At 48.6% G+C, this 27,058-nt stretch overlaps 2 protein-coding genes across 3 annotated transcripts in view; one reads left to right on the forward strand and one right to left on the reverse strand.

Annotated features, from left to right (window-relative positions):
* Nucleotides 1-389: 389 nt before the first annotated feature.
* Nucleotides 390-14,546, forward strand: CHGA (chromogranin A). 2 transcript variants are annotated; one of them, XM_076345326.1, is made up of 8 exons: nt 390-578; nt 1,222-1,268; nt 5,307-5,400; nt 5,832-5,900; nt 8,084-8,215; nt 9,819-10,325; nt 10,792-11,255; nt 13,993-14,546. In XM_076345326.1, the coding sequence occupies exons 1-8, from the start codon at nt 533-535 to the stop codon at nt 14,074-14,076; spliced, it is 1,443 nt and encodes a 480-aa protein (XP_076201441.1). In that variant the 5' UTR covers nt 390-532; the 3' UTR covers nt 14,077-14,546. The 2 variants fall into 2 exon arrangements, with proteins under 2 accessions (XP_076201441.1, XP_076201443.1); XM_076345328.1 differs by having other exon boundaries at nt 8,084-8,182.
* A 2,342-nt stretch (nt 14,547-16,888) lies between these two features.
* Nucleotides 16,889-27,058, reverse strand: part of ITPK1 (inositol-tetrakisphosphate 1-kinase) — a 161,669-nt gene continuing 151,499 nt past the window's right edge. Inside the window, exon 11 of the mRNA XM_076345329.1 lies at nt 16,889-23,519. Coding sequence (XP_076201444.1) covers nt 23,197-23,519 — 323 coding nt within the window. The 3' untranslated portion in view covers nt 16,889-23,196. The remainder of the gene's footprint in view (nt 23,520-27,058) is intronic.

A 27,058-nucleotide genomic window follows, 5' to 3' on the forward strand; every position in this document is an offset into this window, starting at 1 on the left:
CTATGCTGGCTGGCATACATGGGATGACTCTCACTATTGACTACTGGTACATACAGACAGGGCACATATGCAGAGGTGCTTGTAGATTGCCAGTGTTGGGTGAGGCGCTGGAAAAGTGAGATCCTGGAAACACACTTCACAAACATCCTGCTCCTGCTGACTGTGAGAGGATGGAGCAACTGGAGCCTGACACCTTGCTGCTGGAACCCTTTGCCTGGGCAGGTGGGGGGGTCGGGGGATCCTGGCGTGTGGCCCCTCCTCCAGCACCCGGCGAGTGGTGGAGGCTGACGGGAAGGCTGTGTGCGAGGGGAGGAGGGAGAGAGGAGGAGGCGGTTTCCTCCTGACGCCATTTCCGAGGGCTGAGATATATAAATGAGCCGGTTGCTGCAGTGCCCCATCTGGGATCTTCAGCCAGGGCACTGGCGTAGACGCACACGGTGCTGGTCTCCCCCCGGCACCTCTCCTGGAGCCCCCACGCCAGGGACAGGCTCACCCTCTGCCCCTGTCTCCCTCCCTCCGTCCCGCCAGCACCATGAGCCGCCCAGGACTGCTCGCCGTCCTGCTCCTGGCCGTGCCGGGTAAGTGGGACTGGGCTGGGGTCCGTGTCCCCCCCACTCCCGGGACCCTCAACCCCGCGGACAGCGCGGCCCGCGCCCAGCTCCCCTCCCGCCGCGGCCCCTTCAGCACCGCGGACAGAGACCGCCCCGACCCCTTCAGCACCGCGGACAGCGGCCGCCCCAAGGTCACTGCCCGAGGGCCGCGCCGGGCCCTGCCTGTCCCGCGGGCCGGGGCCACCGGGCACTGCCAGCCTGGGGACCTCCCTTCCCTTCCCTTCCCTTCCCTTCCCTTCCCTTCCCTTCCCTTCCCTTCCCTTCCCTTCCCTTCCCTTCCCTTCCCTTCCCTTCCCTTCCCTTCCCTTCCCTTCCCTTCCCTTCCCTTCCCTTCCCTTCCCTTCCCTTCCCTTCCCTTCCCTTCCCTTCCCTTCCCTTCCCTTCCCTTCCCTTCCCTTCCCTTCCCTTCCCTTCCCTTCCCTTCCCTCTCCCCAGGGAAGGCTGAGGGAGGCACAGTGTACATATCCAGCTGCTGCACCCAGGGACCACTTCCACCAGAGCAAGATGCCCCTCTTCTCCACTCCACTTTAGCAGGATAGGATTTCTCTGCTTGTCTCCCAGTGGAGGTGAATAACAAGCTCTCTTTTTTTGCCTTCCCCTCATTTTACAGCCATCTCCCTTCCCGTGACAAACGACATGAATAAAGGGGACACTAAGGTAAGGATGGGCCTGTAGTGGAAGGGGCAAGTGAAGTTGAAAGCTGTGATGTTTAACCTCCACCTAGCTGGCTGGCTTTTGGTTGCCCCTGCTGAAATGCCCTGTAGGAAGTGCCAGGGATTTGCATGAGATCCCTACAGCAGGATCCATCTGCCCTCATTCCCTCCCTTCCAGGGTTTACCCTTTGTGCATCCACTTCTGGGCACCTGGGCAGGAGGGAAGCCCCTCAGGATGTACCAGAGGGACCAAACAAGCTTGTCTGGAGAATGGTGAGGCTGGGGATGGAGGTTGGGTATAACCCTCCACAGTCCTCCTACTTTCAGCTTTTCAAAGCTCCCAACAGGAGGTGACTCAGGGGAGAGTGGGGAGAGATGTGATTCAGGAAAGGGCATCGCTGGAACTGTGTGTGTTTGGGGGGGTGTATACATCTGTGTTTGTATGTGTGTGGTGTGTTACTTAAACATGCGTGTTCCTGAAAAATAGGCAACTGGCTACTCTCAGATTGCTAATCTGTCCTCAGCTACTGCTCAGCCTGTCTGGATGTCTACAAGCAGTGTGGGACTTGGCTGACCTCTCCAGCCTTCTTTTATAGACTTCTGTGCATACATCTGTGTCATACCTCTCATGTTCATAGCTGCACTTCGCAAGCGTGTGCACTCCCAACGGGCTTTGGCTCCTTTGGATAGGTGTGTTTGCCTGTGTTGATCTGTGACAGACCTCCCCTTCCTGATATTGTAACACCTATAGTCTTTCAGTGGATCTGATCTCTTAGCTGCCCAGATTAAGATTTCTACAGAAATTTACGTCCAGAAAGGAAACGCCAGCCTTCTCCCCCCTACTTCTTGAACATCTTTGTTTCCTGAAATCTTCTAGCCACATAATGTTTTTCCCCAGGCAGCAGCAGGGGAGGGCACATTCATGTCGCTTTCAGCCACAGGCTCCATTGTACAGTGTCTCTGCTTGTTGTTACCTACAGGTCGAGCGCCATGAGATATGCTTCCCTGTGTCCTGTCAGATGTGCCTGGACCTGGAGAGCTGTTGCTTTGTTAAGACCTTTAGCCTGCTTAGCCCTTGTTGGGGCTGAGCCATGAGCTGTGAGCCACTGGGTGCCTGCTTCAGGCTGTGTGCTGCTAACTGAGAAAGGGGACTCAGGGCAGGCACTTGCCCCTTCAACTGGCCAAGCCAGAATGGGATGCTCATTGGGCATCTGGTGGGACAATCCATTAATTCCAAAATTTTCCTTGTGAGATCTATTCCCCAATGTGTTGTATGTGTAAAACATGGCGCTTGCCAGCAAGCCACATTTAGCTTTTGCGGAAGCTGGTGCAACTCCATGGGAATGCTTCCACTGAGGAAGGATTTTCTCCCAAGCCTGTACCTCCCTGGGTACTGCACCGACACAGGCTCTAGCTGAGAGCAAAATCAGACCACACCTTTCTTTTGGTTTTTGCTGCAACTGGAAGGAGCCATTAGGGCTTTTCTGCCTTCACCGCCCTCTGAGATACAGCATTTCAGTGAAGGAAGTCCTGGTCTCACAGGACAGACCAGGGCAGGGGTATCATTACATGGGTACAGCAGTGGGCACCGCAGCTCTTCCTACACACCATGCTACTCTAGACGTGTTCTGTGCCACCACCATTTGTGGGTGGCTCAGGGCTGTGAAATGGGTATGCAGTCCTTTCCTGGGTAGCTCATCAGAATTGCCTTACACCAAGGGCTTTCTGTGGGGAGCTGAACACGACCAAAACATTTACAACATCTCTGGTGTTTGCCCACTCTTGTGCTCGAAGGACACTATTTCCCACTTACAAGCACACATTTCAGAAGGGCCTGAGCACAGCCGAGCTCAAAAGTGGTGAAGTCTATCCTTGTAAGGACATGATCCTTTGGAGATTTCTGTGTAGGGACAGCACGAGCAGCTCTTAAGGATCTAGTTACATGCTCACAGTTAAAGGATAGCTATGGCAAAATTCCAGTCCGAGTTTCTGCACTGGATTAATTACATTCATTTGGAAAGGATCTCCTTCATTTCCTGATGCAGGCTGTTATTTCGTGACCTTGTGAAGTCTCACTCTGCAAGACTTGCTTTTACAAAAAGTCAAGGAGAGTGTTGTGGAATGACTGCACTCTTCATTTCATTATGTTACAAAGTTCCTCCACAGAGTTGGCCCTATTTCTGTGGTGACTGATGTGTTTCTTTGTGTCCAGACAAAGACCTTAAATCAGCTCAGAAGTCTTCAAAACGCTTATATAGAGACTTTCATTGGACCAGGTTCTTGTTTCTCATGCTGAGAAAGTCCTTTCTTCTGAAGCTGCATCGAATACAGCTGCAGTAAGTGCCTCCAGAGGTTGGAAAACGTGGGAGCAAAGTATCAGAATCTGGGGTTTGTTCTATTTAATAGTAGAGTGAAGTGACTCAAAGTAATCTAAAATCAATATTAATGGGTTGCTTGTGGTATAGGAGAATGATACTAGGGAAATTTCCCTGCTTTCTTCTTGTTAGTTCTTTCCTGTAACATTTTTAATCCAGCAGGCAATCCCCTCAAACTGTGTAAATAGTTAAGAGTTCAGCATTTTATGGCTGTGATCTGCAAAAGCATAATTCTCTCCTTACACAGGGTGAAAATTTGCCCATTCTGGCTGGTCAATGAATATAGCTGATTGCTTGAATGAGCAACATTGTAGATGACTGGGAATTGCTGACTTGTGTTAATTTCTACTGCAGCCCAAATGCTTTGCTCTCCTGAGAATGGCACCTTGTAAGGGAGGTCAGGACTCTTAGGGCTGCCTGCAGAAATCACCAGAAGAAAGAGGTTGAGTGAGTGAATTTTTTGCCCTCAAGGCTTACTTGTATCCTTTTTTTCAGTTTAGCCTCTTTTTTTTCCACAGGCACTTGTGAGCCCTGCATACTTTCTGGGCTGCTTTATAAGTAATCATCCTTTTGAACTAAGCAGCTTGATTCCTGCACTACTAACCGGCACTGGACTGTAGTGAATGCTGCTTTCTCTCCTGTGTGACCATTTGGGTCTACCATGACTGTACAGCAGGGCTCCTGTGGTGTGTCTCAGTGTGGTGAGGGTGCCTTCACCCCTGCCAGAGGTGCCACCTTGGCTTTGCACCCCTGGCTTTCATTCTCCTACCACACATACAGCACTGGGTGATCCCTGTGGGATTAGTGTTGCTGCAGTTGCATGGGTGAAGAGCTAGGCCTGCAGCCTCAGTACAAGCGACAAACTAGATAAATAATGTTTCTCATTTTACACTGAAGAAAAGGGCTGCTGGAAAGGGCAGGCCCAGAGTTCATGCTGTCTGGGAAGCTGCCTCAGGCAGTTGCAAATTCTTTGGAGGAAAGTGTGGGAACTTCCTTGCTTTCAGATGACCTGCCTCCGTGAACAGCTCTTCCTGTCTATAATAGATGGCTTGAACACTCAAGCATGAGGTCAAACACTTCTCCAGAGTGACTTGTCCTTCTCTAGGGCTTGAGAGCAGTATTTCTCATCCATGTTTAAAAGTACAATTTGCCTCACGTCACCCTCCATGCCTGGCTGCAGTCTAACTACAGTGCCCTTCTCAGGGCTTGAATCACTGGCAAGATTTCACGGTCACCTATTGAAGAGCTTGACCACTTGTTGCTCTCTATGACCTCCCACTGAGCCCTTTTATGAGGTGTAGGTTGAGATATATTGACTTAAAAGAGGATGATTTTTAGCTCTCTACGTATATATCCAGATCCCCTTTAATCTCCTGATGCGCCCAACCTCTGGGATGGGCTGGAGTCGTAAGATCCTCAGCTGAAGTGCATATCATGTTGAAGAAACTCTTTCCATTGCCATGTGTCATTTGCTCACTTCTCAGTTTCAGGAGGTACCTTCTGTTCCTGCGTTAGGTAAAACAGGAACCGAACATTCAGTTCTGGCATGACCAGAAAAGCAAGAGATCTGTGCCATCATCTGCTGTGTTTTAGCCTTGGTAACAAATAGATTTAGGAAAAAAAGACAATAACGCAGTGCTTTAATTTGTATTTTTGTCTCTTTCTAGGTGATGAAGTGCATTGTAGAGGTCATCTCTGATACTTTATCGAAGCCAAACCCCCTGCCGATCAGTGAGGAATGCCTAGAAACACTCAGAGGAGGTACTGGCTCAGATTTAACGCTGGGCATCAGCAAGAGCAGATCTGGCAGAGACACAAGCAGGGGCTGGTCCTGCCCTGACACATGCTCTAGCACCTGACAAGGGGTCCCTGACACACTCACCTTCCTTGTGGTCACCCTACCAGGCTGCACCAGACCCCAGAAGCAGGGACGGAGCCACTGCTTGGCCCAGGCCATGCATCATGCTGGCACCACAGCCGGGGGAGGCACTGGGTGACATGAAGCTGCCCGGTTTTCATGGGACCTTCCTGTCATCTTAACCACATGGTTAAGAGATATGGCAGCAAATCAGGTCAAGGGAGAGAAAAGAGTAAACCAAGAGGGAGGTGGTATTTGGGGTGGTTTTTCATTTCCTGGGCGTGGAGGGAGGTTGTCTTTGATCATCTTCTGTACCAAGTCTCCCCTATTGCAGATGAACGAATCATTTCTATCCTTCGCCACCAAAATTTATTGAAGGAACTTCAGGAAATTGCGGCTCAAGGTACAGTTTCACTACAGTTATTTGGGAAGAGGGGTTTCATCTGTTGTAGCCCCTTGCACAGTTTTGTTGTTTGGGGGTTTTTGTATTTTACATTAATTTGGCATTATATAAATATGCCCTAGAAAATCTAGTTCCAGGACTTCCAGTAGAAACTGGGTGAGTGGGGACAGGAATTTTGCTTATAATAACTCCAGTATGCATCTGATGATTTAAATGACTATCAATGTAACTTGGTGGCAATGCAGAGTATAGGCATTTTGGGGTGGGAGAACCCTAAAAGGAAATACTGTAATTTAATTCAACAAATAACCACCAGCTCCCAAGCTAGAATGAAAGACAAGAAAACCTTCACTGTTTGTGCAGGTGGAGTCTAGCACTAAACCCAGGTGTGGCAGAAGGGAAGCCTCACTGAGCATCGAGCAGGACTTGCACCTAAAAGACCCCAACGAAAGCCCCTAATGGGGATTTTCCTGTTGGCTTCCTTAGGTTGAATGCAAGTTCCTTTGGTTTGGAGAGGTGTGTGCAGCTCACCACTTGTCAATGTGGGAGCAGCAGCAGCACAGAGCTGTACAAAGGGGTGTGCAAGGGGGAAAAGGGCTATTCGCAGGTGCCCAGGTCCCCAGAGCTGGTGTGCAGGTCCCAGGCAAGGCTACTTCAAAGCCGGTGCAGGCCCCTCTGTCCGGGTGGCCCGGTTAAGGCTGCAACAGGGCTCTCCCCGGGCTGCAGGGAGAGCAGTTCCCGACCTTCCCCCCTCCTCCTTAGGGTAACCCAGCTGGCAGTCCTCCCTCGCCAGGGCATCCCTGTGCCCTGCTCCTGTGTGGCACAGCTGTCAGGGATGGCTGGGAGACAGTGTCACCGGACTGCTTTCAGAGCAGGGAAGCCACAGAAAGCAACAGGGAGAAGGGAGAGGGAAAATTCAGGAAGTCAAGATTAGGAGAGAGCCCCATACAGCTCCCAGAGCAATAGTTTGATCACTGCCCAAATCCCAGTGGTGGAGGGGCCAGCCGGGCAGTGACCCCAGACAGGCTCCATGGATGCTGTGATGATCCAGAAGAAAGAAACCTGGGCCTCTTCAGTGCACTGGGATGCCGCTGCCCAGGCACACCAGGGTTGTGAGGGGGAGTGCTCAGCTATCAGACAGGCTGTGCCATACAGCATGGAGTCCACGTGAAGGGACTTGTTTCACAGAGGTGCATCTTGCTCCCCTCTTTCCTTGGCTTGAGCCCATCACACCATTTTGTCTTGTAGTAATATGAGCTCTAATCTACAAATCACAGTGACTGGGGATGGGAGAGTCATGTAGCCCAAGTGAAAAGTGAAGGTGTTTATCTTGGTCTCCTCTGTGCTGGCTGGAGCTGGTCCTGCTCAGGCTGGAGAGCCCACATCATCCAGCTCTGCCCTATGTAGGGCTAGAGAGCACTGGGCTGGCAGTGTCGGTCCTTGCCTTTGCATTAAGGCATAGAAGCAGGGCGTGAACTGGGTTAGACAGGGCTTGCTTGGCTTGCAGTTCCCGTGGGATGGGGCTGCCTGGGGAGCACTGGTTGCCAGGACAGCTGTGCTCTGACCTCCAGCGCATGCTGCCTTCAGACAACTTTTTCTCCAGGCTGTTGCTTTTGTTGAGCTGGCTCCATAATCCCAGAGGCTAAGGTGTGGGGCCTTGGGGCCCTGGACCATCCTCGGAGCAGGAATGAATGCTGCTCCTCCCTCCTGGGGAGTGGTGGGAAGGCAGCGCCCGGGGAGAGAGGCCCCCACGACCAGGCAGGAGGGCACAGGGGCTTTCAGTGCTCACCTCAACAGAGGTACGTGGGCAGCATCTGGAAGGAGGCAATTTTTATCCTTCAATACTCTGATGCTTAAATCTTTTGTTGGCCTCAACGTGCTGCAATTCAGCATCTCTTATTCCCTAGCTCTCCATCAATATTAGTTTTCCTAGCAACCCTGCTTCTCTGTTTGTTTAGAGACCTTTTTCTTTGTGCAGATGATGTTTTTGATGGCGGCTTTGTTACTGCAGTTGATTCACATATCCTCCAGTCTCACTTCTCCTTGCAGCTCCCTTTGGCAGATTTGTCCATTGTAGAAAACATGCATATAATTATAAAGGGCAGAGAACTACTTTCCTACTTCTACTTTCTGAGACACAGGAGGGGCTGTTGTCTTTCCCTACTTTTTGTTACTTGATGCAGGTGCCAATGAGCGAACTCAGCAGCAGAAGAAAAACAGTGGCTTCGAAGATGAACTTTCCGAAGTCCTTGAAAGTCAGAACGACAAGAACAAGCAGAGAGGTCAGTGTCAGCCTCTCCCCCCAGGAAATCCAGGTCAGGCTGTAAACAAGGATGTTCTTTCTAACAGCCTTGATATGTCCATCTGCTTCTCATTTAGGCATCTTCTTTGATGCTGCCGCTGACACACACAAGCACCCGGTGTTTGCTTTGTTCTTATTTACCAGCTTAAACAACATGTAATTTCTGAGCTATAATAACTGGTGATGGTCAAGTTACCAAACTGATACTGATCTTTTCCACCCTGCTGCCAACACCATCACTCACTCCTAATGCTTAAAATGAGTCACAGCCAGGGAAATCCCGTACTGAAAAACTCAGTGATACAGGCAGGAGCGATCCGGGTCTGCTCCTGCCGCCCTTGTTTCCAGGCATCCAAGTTATTAGGTTATGGGTCTCTGAAGAGAAAATTTAACTTGGGATACACACAGTGCACACACCCACACAAAACATCTGCATCTTGGAAAGACCATGTTCAGCTGGGATTTTCCCTTGTCACTAGGTTTCTATGGCCTGGCTAGAGGGTCTAGTGGAAAGGAGGGTTTGGCCCCTTCCCTTTTCCACATCAGGAAGAGACGATGCCAATGTGGGGTGAGATGATTTCTCGTCCAGCAGCAGCACTCCCGCAGAGGGTCTCGAGCAGGCTCTGGGACGTGTGGCTGAGCCACGGCAGTGCAGCGATGCTGTGACATCGCCCAAAGCTGCCCAAAGCGATGAGGAGTGATACCGCTGGGGGCTGCTGCTGCAGCCAGCACGGCCAAAAGCCAACAGAGAGGATTGGTGGTGCTGGGTCTCCCTCCCACCAGGGCAGACCTGAACCTCTTGCTCCAGCAGTGTGGAGACTGTATGAGGATGAAGCATGGCATGTTGGGCTGTCCAGGCCCTCAGGTAGCCCAGTGACACCAGCGCGGTGTCACTGGTGGTCACCAGCCCTGTGTGACCGGCTCTCTGCAACCCCTCACCACCCCAGCACACTCCTCAGCCCTGCTTGGGGCTGCGCTCGCCTTTCCATACCTGTCTGGCTCTTCCCACTGCTCTTTACCCCCCCCATCGTTGCTTTTGCAAAGTAATTTCTATGGCTAATTATGTTAAAAGAAGCCAGTCTCTGACATGAGCAAGAACAAATACCCAGCCCACATTAAGCTCCTGCTGAGTAGCTGCTTTGCAGAAGCAGAGCCAGCCCCCCCCTCCCTCCGGCTCGCCTGCCAACAGCGCTGGCTCCCTCTTCAACCTGGTGGGAGAAATAAGGATGCGATGTTAGCGCAGCACTCAGAGCAGGGAGAGCTGTGCAAGTGCCATATTACAATCCTAAATCATTTCATTTTACATGCAATCTGGTTTCATGCGGGGCAAGTTTGTTGCTGGCATCTCAAGAGATGGTGATGAGGACCGTGCCGCAGCAAAGCACTTCAGCATATGTTTAACTTCAGCCTTGCGAGTCTCTCCAGGAGACCAGGCACCAGTGAGAGCACCGGCTTGCTTGAATACAAGCATATGTTGAAGTGACTTGTGAAAGGATCCATGGGCTGGTTAAGCAGATTGCTGAGCGGGGCTGAAGCTCTCTAAGAAACGCATGGGCTTTGCTGGTTGTGAAATGAGCTCTCAGGAGAGGTGTTGCTTCTTGCTCCCCCCTCTGCAGATGTGGCAGGGGAGCGCCCTGAAGATGAGCAGCCCACGGGGTCCCTGGCTGAACCGGCAGCACAGAAAACCCAGCAAAATGAAGATTCAAGAGAGGAGGGAAAAAACAGACTGGAGGAGAGGGAGTACAGGCCACAGGATGCCGACCCTGGTGAGAAAGAGGATCGGGAGGAAGCAGAGAGCAACGAGATCAGCAACACAGAGGATGCCCAGCAAGACGAAGCTTTGGACAACCACATCAGCAAAGACTTCAGCGAGGATGAGCAGCAGCAGCGAGGGGATGAAGAGGAACAGCCCAGAGGCCCCAGGGACAGCCTGGAGCTTGAGGATGAGGGAGAGCAGCCATCCAGGCAGGGCCAGGAGCAGAGCAAGGAGGTGGCAGGGGAACGTGTGGAGCGGGAGGATGATGGAGGAGACGATGCTGCAGAGGAGGACCCTACCGAAGCAGAGAGGTCAATTGATTTGGCTGAGGAGGATGAGGAGGCGGAGGAGATGCAGGGAGACGACAGTACGTATCCCAGACGACTGCACTGATACCTACCCAGGGTGAGCTGAGAGCACTGAGACAGATGGATAAGAGGCTTTAAAGCCTAAAAATTCAGGCAGGTGCTTACTGGGTTTACAGAAATACCCCTGCCGACAGCCACCCAGATCCCCCCCACAAGCACCTGACCACATGGACCCACGCACAGCGGGTAACGCAGGCCTGGGAGCTGCCTCGCCGCCTGCTGCTCAGTTTTCATAGCACCTGGGGACAACTAATTTCTTTTTCTTGAATGTCCTACATGGTTTTTGACTGCTACCTCCAAGCCCTGTTACTGACATGGTGATGTGAGAGCAGGTATTTCCAGAATCCTGGGAAAATGGGCCTAAGTCAGGAAACCCATCTCGCATCACCCCTGAAGGCTTGGTTCAAAGGTGGAGCGTAACCAGGTTAACACTTGTGCTTACTGTTGTGTTTAATGCTCTTTCAGATAACGATGATGCTCTGGGATTTGGCAAAGACCGGCAGAGCTCTGAGGAGGAAGAGGAGGAAGAGCAGCCCCGGGCACTGAGAGGACGAAGGCATCGCCTGGAGGATGAGGGGATGCAGGGGGAGGAGGACACCTTCCAGCCCAAGGATGCCAAAAGTGAGGAGATGGAGGAGGAATCCTCCAGGGAGTGGGAAGACTCCAAGAGGTGGAACAAAATGGATGAGCTGGCCAAGCAGCTGACATCAAAGAAGCGCATGGAGGAAAATGATAGTGGGGAAGACGCAGACAGGTCCATGAAAATGGCATTTAGGTCCCGCAAGTATGACTTCAGTAGTCCAGAGGAAGATGTGAGAAGGTCATGGAAGCATCACTCGAAGAAGGACAGCAGTGAAGGAGGCTTCCCGCTTGCTCCCATGCCCGAAGAAAAGAAGGATGAGGAAGGCAGTGCTAACAGGAGAACGGAGGTTGGTGTACATTGGCTTAAGAATAAATCCTGCCTGGTTATTACTTGGGAATCCAAACTATGCTTGGAGATGTGGATGGTACCTTGGTGTTACGCTGCCAGCATCGGCTCTCTGTGACATTAAGGAGATGCTTGGTGACCTTTTAGTCATTCAGCCCTAGGTATTACTGAGATTTGCACCTGGCTGTGCCTTTGGTTTTTATCCTTGTTTTAGTGACTAGTGCAAAAACATGCCCTGCCCCAGATAGTCTTAAAAATGTGACAGGACTTTTGCGCTGGCCTGTGCTGGAGATGGTGACCAGAGCTATATCTGGAGCCTGGGGGTGGGTCTTGTGTCCCAAGTCAAAGGGAATGCTTTCCCTGGCTCAGGGACAGAGTCAGTAGTGTCAGACCTCCTACAGAGGTAAACGAGGGGCACGGCCATGGTGAGAGAGCTGGGGCGTTGGAGTGGAAATGGTTGATAGATATGGGAATACATCTGAGCCAGGCTTCCAAAGTCAGAGACCTCCTTCCCTGGTATCTCGCGTGATGCTATGTAGTAGCTCAGCACCTCCCCAGCAGCCAGGAGTGACGGTTTCTCCGTTGTGCTGAGGCCCAGCTCCAGGCACAGATGTTTATTTGGGATAGTGCAGGGGACTGGACAGCGGGGCTGGGCATGGGCTCTGCGGGTGTTTGCTCTGGGACAAGGCACGATCAGGTGCCTGGGAGCAGACTTGGGGCAGCAGGTGAGCGAAGCCAGTTTGCTGCAGCTCTCTTGCCTCCAAAACACCCCTCTTGCCTTAGTTATGCACCAAAACATTGCCCAAAGGTCGCCCATCAGCATCCCCCACTGAGAGGGCACCTACAGTCGTGTTGGTTCAAAGCAAAGCCAAGCGTCTCAGCTCCGAGCAGGGATGCAGTGGGTGCCTGCCAAGGAGGTGGACACCTGCCCCATCTGCCTCCTCACCACCATCTGCTCACGTCCCAGGTCTCTCCCCCAAGAAGGCTGTTCTCCACCTGCCCCTGCCAGTGGCTCTGGGATGCACCTTGTCTGCAAGGTGGTGGGCTCAGCCTCCAAACGGGGACTGGGAAAGAGGTTGCCGAGACTGCAAAACTGCTATGTTTACAGTCACAACAAAGCTTTTTGGTTTGTTTTTTTTTAAACTAGATCAGGGCCTCTGGGAGCCAGTGAGGAGGCATCAGACCAGGCACCCGGCAGTGAGGGAAGGGAAGGCACAGGCTCCGGCTTTGCCAGAGCAGCTGCCATCCTGTCCCCTCTCCTTACTTGGCCACGTGGCTTGGCCAGTGAGGCCAGCGTGGGCATAGCAGGGGGCTGAGTGCTGCTCCCTGCGCTCGCCGGGGCTCAGCCTGCGGGGCCGGGCAGGAGCAAGCCAGGGCACACAGGCACAGCATGAGGTGGTGGTTGGGTCTGACCTCTCCTCTCTTTGGATGCTGCGGAGGATCTCAGCACAGTGCTATTTTCTCACTTTCTGGGGGCTCCAGTTGCAGCCAAAGCTCTCCTCCAGCAAGGTGAACCTCAGCTGCCTGCTCCCTGACCCGCTTCAAACAAAACACACTGGAACAGCCGCTTGGGCTCAGGCCAGGTCCCCTGGGTGCTGGCGGGCACCCCGAGCTGCTGTCACACTGCTGTAGCTGGAGCCTTCCCAGGGGCTGAGTCAAGGGCCCTGCGGAGGGGCAGGGTGACTTTTTCCCTGTTCAGGAAAATAGCTCAGGGGTGTGAAAAATGACTTTTTTTAACATAATTTTTTTCACACCAGCCACATACAGTGCAGGCCAGTAGCTCAGCATCGGCCTGTGCTTGGCAGCTGCTGCAGGCAGCAGCAAGGCTCTGCTCCCTCCGCACAAGAGAGGGGCCATCACCTCAGCTCTGCCGACAGGAAAAGGCACTTTTAGCATCAACAGCCCCAAGTTTGCTCCTGCGGAGCCTGCTGCTGCGCTGGTTGAGCACGTGGTATGCAGCGAGTCCCAGGTGATGGCAGCTGTGAGGGACAGGCAGGGCTGGGGCTGGCAGTGAGACAGGGCCAGTTGTGTATGACCGGAGTTCAGGCAAAGCCACGCAGTTAAGAATTTGAGTACCTGTGCTAAATAAAATAGCTTCAGGTGACGGCATAGATACACAAGAGCCGCTGTAGAAAGGCCACCAAGCGATGGGCAGCTTAGGCCTTTAAACTGATGGCTTCCTCAGTCACTATTTTCCCAAATGGAAAAGCCTCTTCCGGTACCAGAGGTGCATGCGGACACCCAGCGCAGCGAGGGGAGAGGGGACACTGCCATCCCTTCCATGAGCAGGGCACATGCTGCACTTGCCGCAGGTGGCAGGCAACCATGCCTGTCCCGGTTTGACACCACTGCCTCAACGCAGGCGCCCAGTACCATTTGGCAGTGCCCGCCCCAGCCCTGGCTCCCCAGCAGCCATCTCCCTCCAGCCCCATGCTCTGGAGGGAGAGACCAGTCAGGGGCTGCCCTGCCCGGCAGCGGGGCTGGGGAAGGACGGTGGCTGCATGTCTTGTCCCCATCACCAGCTGCAGCGATTTAACTTTAGGACAGGACTAATTAGTGCTGCGCACAGGCATCTGTCCAGAGGGTCAAATGCAGGAGTGGGCTGAGGGGATGTGGCAAGACGTGGCTGTGCTTGTGCCACCACTGGCAGCTAGCCCCAGGCAAGGCTTTCCATAGCCCTGGGGGGCAAGGGCTGCGCACCCACAGCTGCTGACACGTGTCCCGGGCTTTCGTTGCAGGACCAGGAGCTGGAGAGCCTGGCCGCCATCGAGGCCGAGCTGGAGCGCGTTGCCCACAAGCTGCACGAGCTGAGGCGAGGCTGAGGGCCCCAGCGCTCCCCACGCAGGTGAAAGCCACCGCCGCCGCCCTCCTCCCTCTCCACTGCATTTTCATTTCCTGATTTAAAAGCAATTAAGCCGGAGCAGAAGCACCGTGCCTAGGAAACCAACCTCGCTAGCGCCCAGGCCTGCCTCCCTCGCCATAGTGTTGTGCCTATCGCCGCTTATTCACCTCATGCTCCCCTGTCCACACGGATGTCCACCTGCCCTGCTGGGCACTGGTGGGCGCGAAGCGCAACCTACATGTCTATTTTCTGTCCAGGTGGGGTTTTTTTCCCTCTTTTTTTTAAAAGACAAGACCGCTTTCTAGAAAGTTCTCCTTCCACCGGTAGTTTCACTGGGTAAAAAACTGCAATAACTTGTTATCTTTTGATTAAAAGCTGAGAACTCTGACTGTAATATATTCTATATAAAAAAATTATCTAAGGAAAAATAAAACTGCAGTGGGTTCCTTCCTTCGTTTTGGCAGCTTCAGTCTCGGTCGTCAGCACACTGCAGGGCTTCTACGGTCCTGGCAGAGAAGGAGGGGGAATGGAGGCCTCCCCTCACCACAGACACACTGTGGTGGCGTTTCCCTCCTTACCCAGGCTCCAACAGTGCTGCCCGCTGAGACCCAGCATCGAGGACACCGCCCTGAGGTCCCGAGCACTACGGGGCTCTCCCTGTCCGCCCAGGGCCTGGCAATGCCGTGCAGCCCAGCCCCGGCGCTGGGTGTCCCAGGTGCTTCAGTGAGATGTGGGTCACACCCATAGTTCATTGATGAACACGGGGTTGACCAGAGAGAAAACAGTTTAGAAGTTTAAACACTAGGGCAATACTTGACCAAGTCAAGCTATTTGGACAATGCACGAGTGGGTTAGGGAAAAAAAAGTAACAAATAGGCTAGTCATAAGGAAAACTACTGCTCTATGTTCCCCCAGAGGTGAAGGCCGGTCCTGAGGGGACGCCCCTCCTGTGCGTTGGCTTGCAGGAGCCGTGGTGGCCTACTGGCACAGCACTAACAGGCAGAACCTTCCCCATCCTTTGGGCTTCAGGCCACACGCCAGCTGGAGGACCGGGTGGTGCCTGGGCTGAGGAAGCTTGCCCCAAAAGTCTCTGAACACTGATCATAAGATTTTAGACTTTCCATGTGTATCGGCAGGAGAGGAAAAGAGCATCCCACTGCCAGGGCTGTATCTCACCCCCCAGTTTGAAGCTCAGCTGTCTCCCATCACCTGCAGCCCATGGAACAGCTGAGATGCTCAGGGAACAGCTGCCAGGCTTTGAACTCGACATCTTCCTTTATTCTGCTAAAAACATCAGTGCTGTTGGCCCATAGAGTGAATTGCACTGGAGGTGAGCGCGTGGGGTCCCCTCGGTGCAGGAGGCGCTGGGTGTCCAGACCTGTCCTCCATCCACCAGGTGAGCTTCCCCAGGGAGGGCTGGAAGGAGCTGCTGAGTGGGCAGTGCCCCTCGCCCCCAGCCCTGGGCAGCCACACAGCGGCAGGAGGCGGTGGCGGCGAGGCCGAGGCACAGCCCGAAAGGTGCCCCGGCACAGGGTGCAAGCCAGCACAAGGCACAGGGCGAGAGCCTGGCTGGGCAAAGTGCACCGGAGTGAGGTGCGAGTCTCTCAACCCCATCCTGAGGAGATCGCACTCTCATTAACCTCAGGGAAATGCACGTAGGAACAGAAGTGTAACCAAAGCTGTTCCACAGAAACAGTACTGAAACGTCAGTTATTAGGAAGTTAATCCAGCTGTAAAAGTCACATTTTACATACTGATCTTCATTTAAATTTGAATGTTGTATTTAGTTTCTCCTTTTTTTTTTTTGTGGCAGAGTCTCTGCCAGTAGCATCACCCATACAACCCCTTGCAAACTCAGGTCTACATGTCACAATAAATTCACAGAAACCCTCAGCCACCCACCCCACCCCCGCCAAAACAAAAAAAAACCCAAACCAAAAAACCAACCCCAAACCCAAGAAACCAAACAACCCACCATAGAAACGCAGCCATCTCCAAAGGAGTTAAACAAGTTTTTCCACAAAGGATGGCAGCAGCAGACAGAACTTATCTATTGCTGCTGCAAAATCAACAAGAGGAAAAATAATGTTACTTGATGGAGCTACTGTAAATACTGTCTTAATTGGATAGTCAAGTAATCACAAACATTTGGGACCCAAGGACTTTCTTCAAAGGGAAAGACAGAGTTCAAGGCCTGAGCACTGGGCCTGGGAGGGTGCCTCACCAGCTGGTAAATGCTGGCCCTCCGACCGGCTGTACCTCTGCTCTATGGCGTCTCTCAACTCACCACTGCAGGGCTTGGCCTTGGGGCTGACACCAAGCACCGATCCCCAGGCAGTGTTTACATAAGCGCCCTTGCCGAGAGTGCTTGTTGCTTAGCAAAATCTAATGCTGCTGGGCGAGATACCTATTTTTCCTGCACTAGCCAAAATTGGGTCCTGATTAAAAATCTTGCTAGGTTTTGAGAAATCAAGAATTCCCTATCCAGGATGATGAAGGAAGAATCAGCCCAGAAGCCTACACCTACACTAGGAATAAATGCTTAGGTACAGCAGTAGCCTAAATCCCAGTGATGTTTAGCTGTGTTATATAGTAAGATAAAAATAGCCGACTTCCCACTAGTGTTAGAAGAGCAATCAAACCAAATCTTGCTGGTACAAGAAGGTCCAAAGTACTGCGCACAACTGCACTGGGGAAGAATGTGAAAACCAAATTCTCATGGAAACGGGCTTCCCCAATGAGCTGCTCACCTCACTGCCCTATTCGCTCATAAAGAGAAAGCAAAGTAGAACTTGTTATAAGGCATTTATTTTCATTACGTGTTGGAAAGGGACAATTCTGTCTTCAAAACAACTACAGAGATAATGCCACAATACCTACTGCATATTGCTTTACTGTTGAAACCAAAACATTGTCCAAGACAGGTACTTGGCAAATGAAAAGAAAATGAATATATTACCATTGAAATCAATGCTGTTAGATGAAAGCACCATCTTCATTGTCAGATCTGATCAGTCATGCAATTGAAGACACCAAATAGCAAGTATTTTTGGTTTTTACAGTAAGCCATGATCTTTTATGGGTTTATATAGTTCTATACAAATTTAAGTACAAAATGGGAATTATGTTTCAGAAATCATAGTGAACCGGGCTGAAGCAAATCACAAGACACACTTGTTAACACTGTACAGCTGGATTTGAACACAGATATCGATGAACTTGTGAAACCTGGCACACACACAAAATGGTCCCCAAGATTCAGCCATGCTTAGGCGGGGAGCAATGCTGGAGAGTGAAGGAGAATATACAACACTATTCACACCCAGAGGGCCAGTTTTCTCACAATTGTTGGGATCCCAAGGAATTGTCACTCCATTTTAAGAACGACTGCATTTTAGTATGTGGTTCTCACAAGGGTATACACAAGCTGTATCAAATACTGAATCAGAAATAAATAATAAAAGATACATCTAATACATCTTTTATTTTTAATATTTTTTTTACAGCACTGACTTTACAAGAGGATAAGCAACTCATTTTTAGGGGCTGCTAACATCTGAAACAAAGAAGTCACTATTTTATACTCAACATATACTCAACCTTTTAATAACTTTATATATGTATATATGACTTTTCACACAAAAAAATGTTAAAATAATTTATATCTAAAAACTACTGTGTAAAGAACGAAGGAGGAAGTAAAATGTGGGTTTCCTTAAAAAGGCTGGAAGAGGAAGACCTGATTTTAATGAACTCCATTTGCTGTTTCAGCTATTTCTGGAGTTTTAAGAGATTTCCAGGCCATCAACAAAAACTTCCCAACACATCGGGAGGCCTCTGCAAACTCATGGCACGCTGGGCAAGGTCACCTGCTAATGAGCTCATGTGGCCCACAGGCATCTGCTAGCGTCAGCCCTGGTGGATTCAGGGTAAGAAAGGTGGAGAGAAAGAAAACATCTCCCCAGATTGCTATTAAAAAACACAGTGAAATTCTGGACCACTGGTATCACAATGTCCACTGGCCAGGATTTTACTCCCAAGCCTTACCTCTCCTCGCCCTCCTTCTGCATCGCAGATACAGGACGTTTTCTTACAGTGGATTTTTTTATTTCCACAGGAAAACTGCCCCAGCAGCAGAGGTGGACCAAACCCCAACAGCCACCTGCACGCACACAGTGAGAACGATTCCCTTTGCCTGCTACAGATGCTACTGTGCTTGTGTTGCTGAGGAATCACTCCAATATCTCCATTTACACCTGGATCCTCTCAAACTTCAACCATCTTTAATAATTTTTCTGGCCACGTAAACATGACAGAATCCATGGAGGATCTGAAACCCATCTGGTCAAAAGCTCAAGTGTTGATGGCCTGGATCCACACAGAGTGATCAGGGAAAGGAAAGGTAGTGAAGATGTGGAAAGTACTTTTCCGGAGGTTACATTCCTCTGAAATAGATATTAAAGCAATATTACAAACAAAATCAGCAATGTGATCTGCAACGGTGTGTCCATTTACCTATGAAAGCGAGAGGAGATTATATTAAAGGAAATATTTTAATCTACACAAAGCATTTTCACATGCTCCTAATTACAAAACACACAGTTGCAACACCATAAAGTAATTGTATACTGAATACAGAAATCAATACATCTCTTACTAAAAAGGAGAGAGGAAAAGAAAATTAGCAGGGTAATGCAAGTGAACTCCTGCAAGTGTGCACATGGGGAGACTGCTACAAACTCAAAACAGACTATTCCCTAAAAAAAAAAAATCCAAGATTTTCTGCACAGCTGTGGAAGGCAAGGCTGCACGCTAGTGTGAAAAAGCCTGACTCACTTGTCACTGCTGCCACGCAAAGACTTTGGGAAACCAGTGTTAGTCTAAGAACTGGCTATTTTTTTATTGGAAAGAAGCAGCAACAACAGAAGCATTTTTCCTTTGTTTCACTCTTTTTTTGCCAGCCAATTCAAACACCTCTGGCCCCACTTATTCTGTTGTCTTTGGAACCGTATCCTGCCTCTGTTATCTACCCACTACTCCACCTGGTTGTTCCCTGGCTGGATACAGCCCACAGTTCATCTGGAGAACTTGAGGCTTTATCTTGAGCAATCCTCATTACCTCATGAAGCCTCAAGGTTGAGTTCTTAATTTGTACTCATCTGTAATGAAAACAAATTAAACTGGTGGTTTCCCATCCGAGCAACCTGCTGCAGACCTCCCCTGCACAAACATTCCCACGTTGAGGATGGAGATCTTTAAACTGCTTTATCATTCTAACCATCTGAATAGTATTAATAAAAATAGTGCATCCTATCTACCGACCAGCCCGGTCAATCAGCTCCTACAGCACAAAGGTTGAATAGCCAGACATGTGGTTAACCAAGGGCAAAACAGCATCGGCCCAGTGGTAGTTCTGCGTTACAGAAACCACAAGTGTCAGCACCGATGCTCATAGTTAGGCTGCTTTTCTGCAGTTGGTTTTCACGTAACGATCAGGATGTTCTGGTACAGTCACTACAAACCCAAGCATAATGCGGCAAAGTCACCTGGGGGCGGGAAGGATGGTGATGGCTTTACATCGCAGGCAGTAATAACACCACTCAAGTTCTCTTCAACAGGGAAAAATCTTCACCTACTGATGCCGACTACCTAATTACAGTGGAAACCAGAGTCCCATCTCCTCCATCACGCTGACACAAAACCTGGAGAAATTCCAGCCAAGCTAATGGTGTTCTTGTGGATTTCTAACAGTGAAGCAGAACAGAAATAGATCCCTAAGCAGCTAACTGGTGACCATGTAATTTTAATATAATTGCTCCCATCAACACAGCAATAATAGCTATGCCTCCGAAAACACAGCAGAACCTTTTCTAACCCGCAATAATAATGAATAAGAATTCAAACAGACGTTATGAAAATCTCCCTCAGATTGTCTGCAATTTTAAGAGCAAGGGCATTCTGGTATGGCCTAATATTACTAGACTCCTCTACCTTTACAAAAAAAGACTACAGAATATTAACTAACTTACTGTGAAGCTTATATTAAATCAAAACTATCCTGAACTTACCAGATGAGGCAGTAATTCAGAAAAGCACTTTAGCACAGGCTTAATAACATAGACATGCTTGAATGTTTTGCAATAACGTAACTGTATGTCTGGATACTTGGTGATGTACAGTTTTGGCTTTTAAAAGTTGGTCTCCCAATTTGCCCCTGTGATTTAGCAACATTCTAGTACACGAGCCATAACAATAATTTCTGCAAGGAAATATAGTAGTACAGCAATTGCATGGTAATTTATGTGAAAACTCTATTGTAATGCCACATCACAACAGGTACCTGCGTATCTGCACCTAGTAAATTAAAGTGATACCGATACATTTGATAAATAAAAAATAAATTACAGACTATGGGAAAAATGTCACCGATCACACCAATGACCTAAACTTGTTTTCTAGTTACTGCCAAGGTCTGAAGTAGTATTTAAATATAGTATTTCTGCAAGCCTTCAGAGAATTACAAAATAAACTTCTAACAATCATTTGTAAACAAGTTTAAAATGCACAATTATATTTCAGTAGTTTATTTTGGAGAAATAAAGCAGTGCAAAATAGGCCAACCAAAATTCAGAAGGCAGCCAGGAAAATAAAATTCTTATTTGATGTTCTAACTAGGAAACAGCATACAGACATTTCCATTAGATCCAACACTCAGATTCATGTAAACATACTTAGTTTGAAAGGTCTTGAGTTACTAACCCAGTTTTGACATCATTGCTTCTTCCCCACCACCCAATAAAAAAACCAAAAACCAAAAAAAACCCAAGCCATTGTAATAAAGGGAGCAAAAGGCAAGTCTACAAACACTCCACCAGTTGGTTACAAGAAAGTACCATACAAAAATATGCACTGGCAAGTTCCTTCCTGAGGGTATCTTTTGTTACACATGTAACATAAAAACACTTTTTATTTTAAACAAGCAAAAAGAAACCCCAAACTGTAGATGTCAATTTTATTTCAGTCATGGCTTTACGAAAGGTTTGGTCTATCATGAATACTTTTATAAACCCTTACCTATGTACATCTGACTCACTCACACCACGACCACCCGAGACCTGCGAGCTGCAGACAACGTGGGATCCAGCAGCCTGAAAGCATACAAGGGTTGTGAAGCGTGCCCAGCTCAGAACTGATCTGCAATGCTCGAGGAAGTTGGCTGCATTTATGTGCGCCCTGGAACTGACAGATACCACACTCGTAAGGTCCTTCCAGTCCCTACAGAACTATCTTAAAGTTAGTAATCCCTCTAGAGGTGGAATAATCTTCTCTTGTGTAAATCATCCTCGAAAATCTGATCCTGGCTACAGGAAATTCCCAAGAATGGCATTTTGGGAACAAACCCAATCTCTCCTAAGGAAAAACCATTGTTTACACAAAAGAATTGCTACACAAGGCTCTTCAAAACTTTTTCCCCTCCAGGACTGGTACCATCAGGTAGGGCGGTGACATCTTTTACACAGTTTACTCCTCTCTCCATGGTCTACCTGGGCTTTAAGGTCTAGATCCTTTCCTTTTGAGTAGATACCTAACACATGATACTAACCAAACTGGTATTAAATGCTGCAGTGATGGATGCTTTACGAATACCTGCTATAGAAAGACAGAAATTCCCTTATCTGCAAGCTAGGAGCTTAACTAAGGAAATTTTCTTAACGCCACCCCTCTTAAACATATTTTAGGGCTTATATGGGGAAGGGAAGGCCACTCTGTCTACCAAAATAGTGCCTCCATTCTCAGCACTGACAGACTTGGGTATTTCCAGTTTAGTGTTCAGAATTGGCAAAAGTTGCAGGAATTCTCAGCAGAAGATGCTGCCGTGCTAGAAGATGCAATAGAGAGTGAACGCTAGGTTTACTGTGTATCTCAAGAAATACAAATTGGCTGTGCTATAGTTTACAAATAGTATAAAGCACTATTGTAAATTACCACACAGCCTCATCTGGCAGCCTGCAACAAAATAATGTGGTCTCTAAGCTAGAGCTGTTGTGTACTTTTACCTCGTACAAAGGTACACAATTCTGCTTATATTTAACTAGCAAAAGAAAAAAAAAACGCACAGCAGCATGGATCTGTGGAAGGTAGCAACTGTGTTACCCCTCAGGATCCACAGATCAGGTGTACTGCTCCAAGGAAAATGCGCGGCTCTGATTGCCAGCCTTTTTGCGGAGCTGTCCCAGAGTCCTCACAAGTGCAATGGAGGGAGAATTAAATTCTCTGCTAAGAGATGAGCTACTTCCATTAACTATTCTAGGATTTCACCACTAGCAGACGATTGAAAGGATGACATTTAATCTACTAAATCACGCAACCTAGCTATCGGCACCCTGTCTGGATCAAACGTGTCGCTGCTGCAAGCGTGGTTAGAAGCTGCTTTTGACTGAAGCAATGAGGCCCGGGGGAAGAACTGCAAAGCTGGAACCGGGGTGGTCACCTCGGTTCTGCACCCTGAACAACCACTCTCCTCTGTCCCACTCAAAGTGCCGCAGCTCACAGCAAGCTACCTGCCAACGTCTTGACTGGTCAATGTTTCAAGAGATTTGGTTTAGCGATACTGAAGTTGTCTTAGCTTTCTTTTGCAATGGCCTACCCGGAAAAAGGGAACAGGGAATATTTTAGGCAAAAATCTCTAGCACTGTTACATTCATATACTCCATTTCAACATTATTATCTTCTTGATACCATGAGGTCCGATTTTAAAATGCTGGTCACCAGTGATTACAAAAACAATAGAAATGACAGAGCAACCCTCCCACAATGAAAGGACTAGTGTTAAAACCCACGTGTGTGTAAACTCACTACAGATTTGCAACTGGAATCTGACGAAATGGATCTGAATCACTTTCTCGCCCTCCCCCTGTCAGTCCATTTCATCAGCAAATCAGGTTAAATCAAATGAAAGGGTTTTTTATTTTGCTTTTTTGTGTTGTGTTTTGTGTTGGTTTTTTTTCATTTTTCATAATTGTATTGTTACAGCCTGATCTGGTTCTGGGACCACAATTTGTATCCCTGTGGCTTTTTCTCAGTCCATGGCATTGGCAAGTTATTGAGAAGAAGCTTTTGTTGCCAACGTAGCGACGCAGTGCTGCTGGAAGCTGGGGGACACTGCCGAGTTGCAGCCTAGTCTCTGGTGTTGCAGTTTTACTGAGCTGTTGGTCTCGCTTTCCACAATCCAGGAGGAGTCTTTTCCCATGACGCTGAGACAGCCTGTGCTAGCGCAGCATATCCGCTCGTCCATGATCCCGCTGGTCTGCTCTGCCAGGAGCTTGCTCCGGTTTAACTGGGTCACCTCAGGTGCCTGACCCTGCAGGACAGCAGCTATGTGGTTCAGGAGATCTGTGAAAAATTCGGAAACACCCTCATAACCTGAAAAGACGAAAAATGAAGGGGAGAAAAAAAGGCAATTAAGTAATTTCCGTAAGTTCTTTGAAAGGCTTCTACCAGTTTATTTCTTGGGCTGTCCTTGCCCTCCAAGTGATAATGAAAAGGCTTCTTTTCCATGACATCATTTTGAGTGACTGCACGAGCAGGTTAGCATAGAGAGGAACAGAGACCCTTGCTACAAAAATACTTTTGTTCAGTGAGAAAAACTGTCAACTTTCAGATTATCTGTTTCTTTTTCCTCCCAAGTATATATGTGTATATATAATTTTAGGTATATTCTATCATTTGTTGCCAAGTCCAGGTTTTTCCATAAGTTACAAACTCCGTGGTATAACATTGATCTTTTCCATCCTGCTTCCAGGTTTACTATGGAAAGTAGCCCTACTGCAGTCTCCTTGAGGGTCTGGACCCTCTCTAGAATTTGCCCAGCAATACCCTCAGGGAAACCTCAGAGGACAGCGGGGCTGGCTTTATACCCTACAGAAAAGGCAGTTTCCCACCATGTAAGAAGCAATGTGATGCTCGTCTACTCTACCCCAACTTGGCACTTAAAACATGTTCCCCACTATGAGCAATGTCTAAAAAAACCACTCGAGGGACAGTAAACATGTATCAATGATACGGTATTTGGTAGAAACATGAATCTTTTACTTCAGTACTGAAACCACCTTTCTGCATGTTCTGTTAAGCGGTTCCAGACAATTTACAATGCAGAGTTTAACAACAAGTTTCCTGGTTAAAACAGTTGCTCAAATACCAGGAGACATGACATTTTTGGTGACACAAAGGGTGGCAGTAGGCGTACAGAGCTTCTGGCTCTATTTTAAACACTTTGATACAGGCACAGTTTTGTCATTGCATTCGTTTTAAAATTGAACCAGACATGCAACATATTGGTACAATGTCTTGAAATGGATCTTAACTGCTACTGCATAACCTAAAATTGTTATCAATTTGATTTAGTATTTAGAGGTGACATATGACATTCAGTGTATTTAATGGGCTAGGCTGACTGTTTTTAAATGTCTATAAAAGTATTCTGAAGGTGACCTGGTATTAATACAGGAGACTGAAGCAATAAATAACAGTTTAAAAGTCCCATGTGAATAGCACACATTCACACAGCAGCACATGAGCTGAACCAGAGACCACAAAGTAAATGCACATTTTAAAACACTTTTAGTGGTGTGATCACAGGGCAGAAGAGTCCCTCAGATCCATAAATAATTCTATTTTAATCTCCATTCTCCTGTAAAGATAACTTCCTTAGGCAATAAAGACCCAACTTCCTGAAAAACATAAGGTAAGAGGATAATTTCACCTTAAGATAAATGTGGTGATTTTATGGTGTATTTATAACCCATACGTTAACCAATTAACTCTTATTTAGGCTGCTACATTGCTTTGGATTTTATTGCACTTGGTCACAATTCTAGATACTTAACAGGTCACACAAAACACTAGCAATGTGAGACAAGAGCTCCCAGTTTTTCTTTCTCAAAGGCCTTTAAAGAGATTCACCAAACAAATCGGCCATTTCAAAATGTCAAGTTTCCCAGTGCTCCACACGATAATCCATTGGTTGGCAGGGGGCAACTAGGACTCTTAGGGCTGGTCATGGGAGCCAGAACAAGATCTCCACCTCTTTGACAGAGGTGCTTGTTACGTTTTCTTGCTTATGTAAAAGCCATGGGATTAGCCTTCAAATCTACTCAGAGTGCTTCAGACACCCCGGGAATAAGCCATCTCCATAGTAACAGCTTTAATATTCAGAGAGGAGATCTGCAGTACCCTAGAGTGTTTCGTGTCTGCTCACTGAAAACAAACCAGCCTTGTTTGAGGGCACCTGGCAAACTCACAAAGAAGTTGCTTTAAATATTTAATGGAAATAAGATGGCCAGTTATTTAGTCCTGAAATCAGCAGATGTTACAGTGTAAGGAAGCTGTACATATCAGGCAGGCTTCCTCTGTGCAAGCCCTCTGCACATTGGGTGGAAAGGCCGAAGTAATTCTGCCTGGTCACTCAGAAGAAACTTCACACACTTCCAAAAAAGAAATACAAAGAAGGGAGGAGGAGAACCAGGGTGTCTCAACTCTTGAGCCACAGGATGCCTGGGGAAGGCTGCAAACTCTGTGGATACTGCCTCGCTCTGTTCACTGGCTGCTGCTGCAGGCCTCTCAAAAAAGGCAATTGTGGGACATCACTGTGCTGTGATGATAACAAAATCAAGAAGGGCAGACTAAATTACACCTTCAGAAACTACTGACAATGAATTTGGGGTTCATGTCACACAAGGAATCAGTGGGAGAATACAAGTTTCGCACGCCTCAAAGCACAAGTTGCATGAATCGTGCTCCAGCAGGTACTATCCTAGCACTACCCACTGAAACCATTTTGGAAATGCCTGTCTACAAGAGGCCTGAATTTTGCTATGTTGAAAACAGTCTCCAGAGTCCTCTGGCTGAGCACGGATAGGAAAGATGTCCACCCAGCAATGCATCTGAAAACATGTACCTGGCCCCTGAGCTTTGTGGAATCAAGAAATGCCTGCAAGCATTTTTAAGCTAGCATTAGAGATGCTACCTGCCTGATTTTTAGGAGATTCTCCCTGATCTGGCACACTCCCTGCTTTTCTGCATCTTCCCTTGGGCAGAGAGAAATGGACAGCCCATGTCCTGCATTTGCGGCAGCTTATTTACACACGGTGGACGTCCAGATCTGATGCTTCCAGCTGCCACATAAATGCACACAGAACCAGCAGTTCACTTGTACTGGTGACAGGCTGCAAAACGTGCACACAAGCTGCTGCTCGGGCTGGGTGAGCTCAGCCAGGGCCACCCAACAGCAGGCTATGAGGAACCTTTTCTCCCAGTTACCTGAGGTCACACAAACATAAAACCCACATGCTACGTGACTGTGCCTACAGTTAAATATCTCTGTTGGTAACCACAGCTAAATATAGTCCCAGTGGTTTCCCAAAGAACAGAAGACACAATAGACATTTATCTTTAAAATCTTTTCGGAGTGTTGCTGGTGCTAATGGAGCAGATAACAGACGACATCCTCCTACAGGTACATCTGCTCTCAATTCTGACGTTAAACTAATCTCAAGATGACATACATGGAGTGGCAGGTTCAAATGAGCTTCAAGCCTGGTAAACACAAAAGACTGCACACAAGGAAGCCAAGCCTCTGGGCAGTTGGACAAGGCTTTGGTCAGGCCTGGCCCAAAGCTGTAGCTTGAGCTCCATGAAAGAGGCTGTGAATGCTCCCTAAAGGGCACCTCTTCCTCTCCCTTCCCCAAAGCAGTGGTGCAGAGATAATGTAGCAGGTCCCTGAAGCGTCTAACTTGGCTCCAGCTTGGCTCTACTGCAACCCTTGTAGGACAGGATGACTTGAGGAAGAGCAGCAAGGGAAAGCCCCTTCGTGGGACTGCACTAAGCCAGGAACCGTGAGGTCCCACTGCTGATGCAGCCCATCAGTGACTCTTTTGAGTAGGGCTGAATTTGACCTTCTCATT

This window comes from Aptenodytes patagonicus, chromosome 7 (assembly GCF_965638725.1).
Source record: "Aptenodytes patagonicus chromosome 7, bAptPat1.pri.cur, whole genome shotgun sequence".
Lineage (NCBI taxonomy): Eukaryota > Metazoa > Chordata > Aves > Sphenisciformes > Spheniscidae > Aptenodytes > Aptenodytes patagonicus.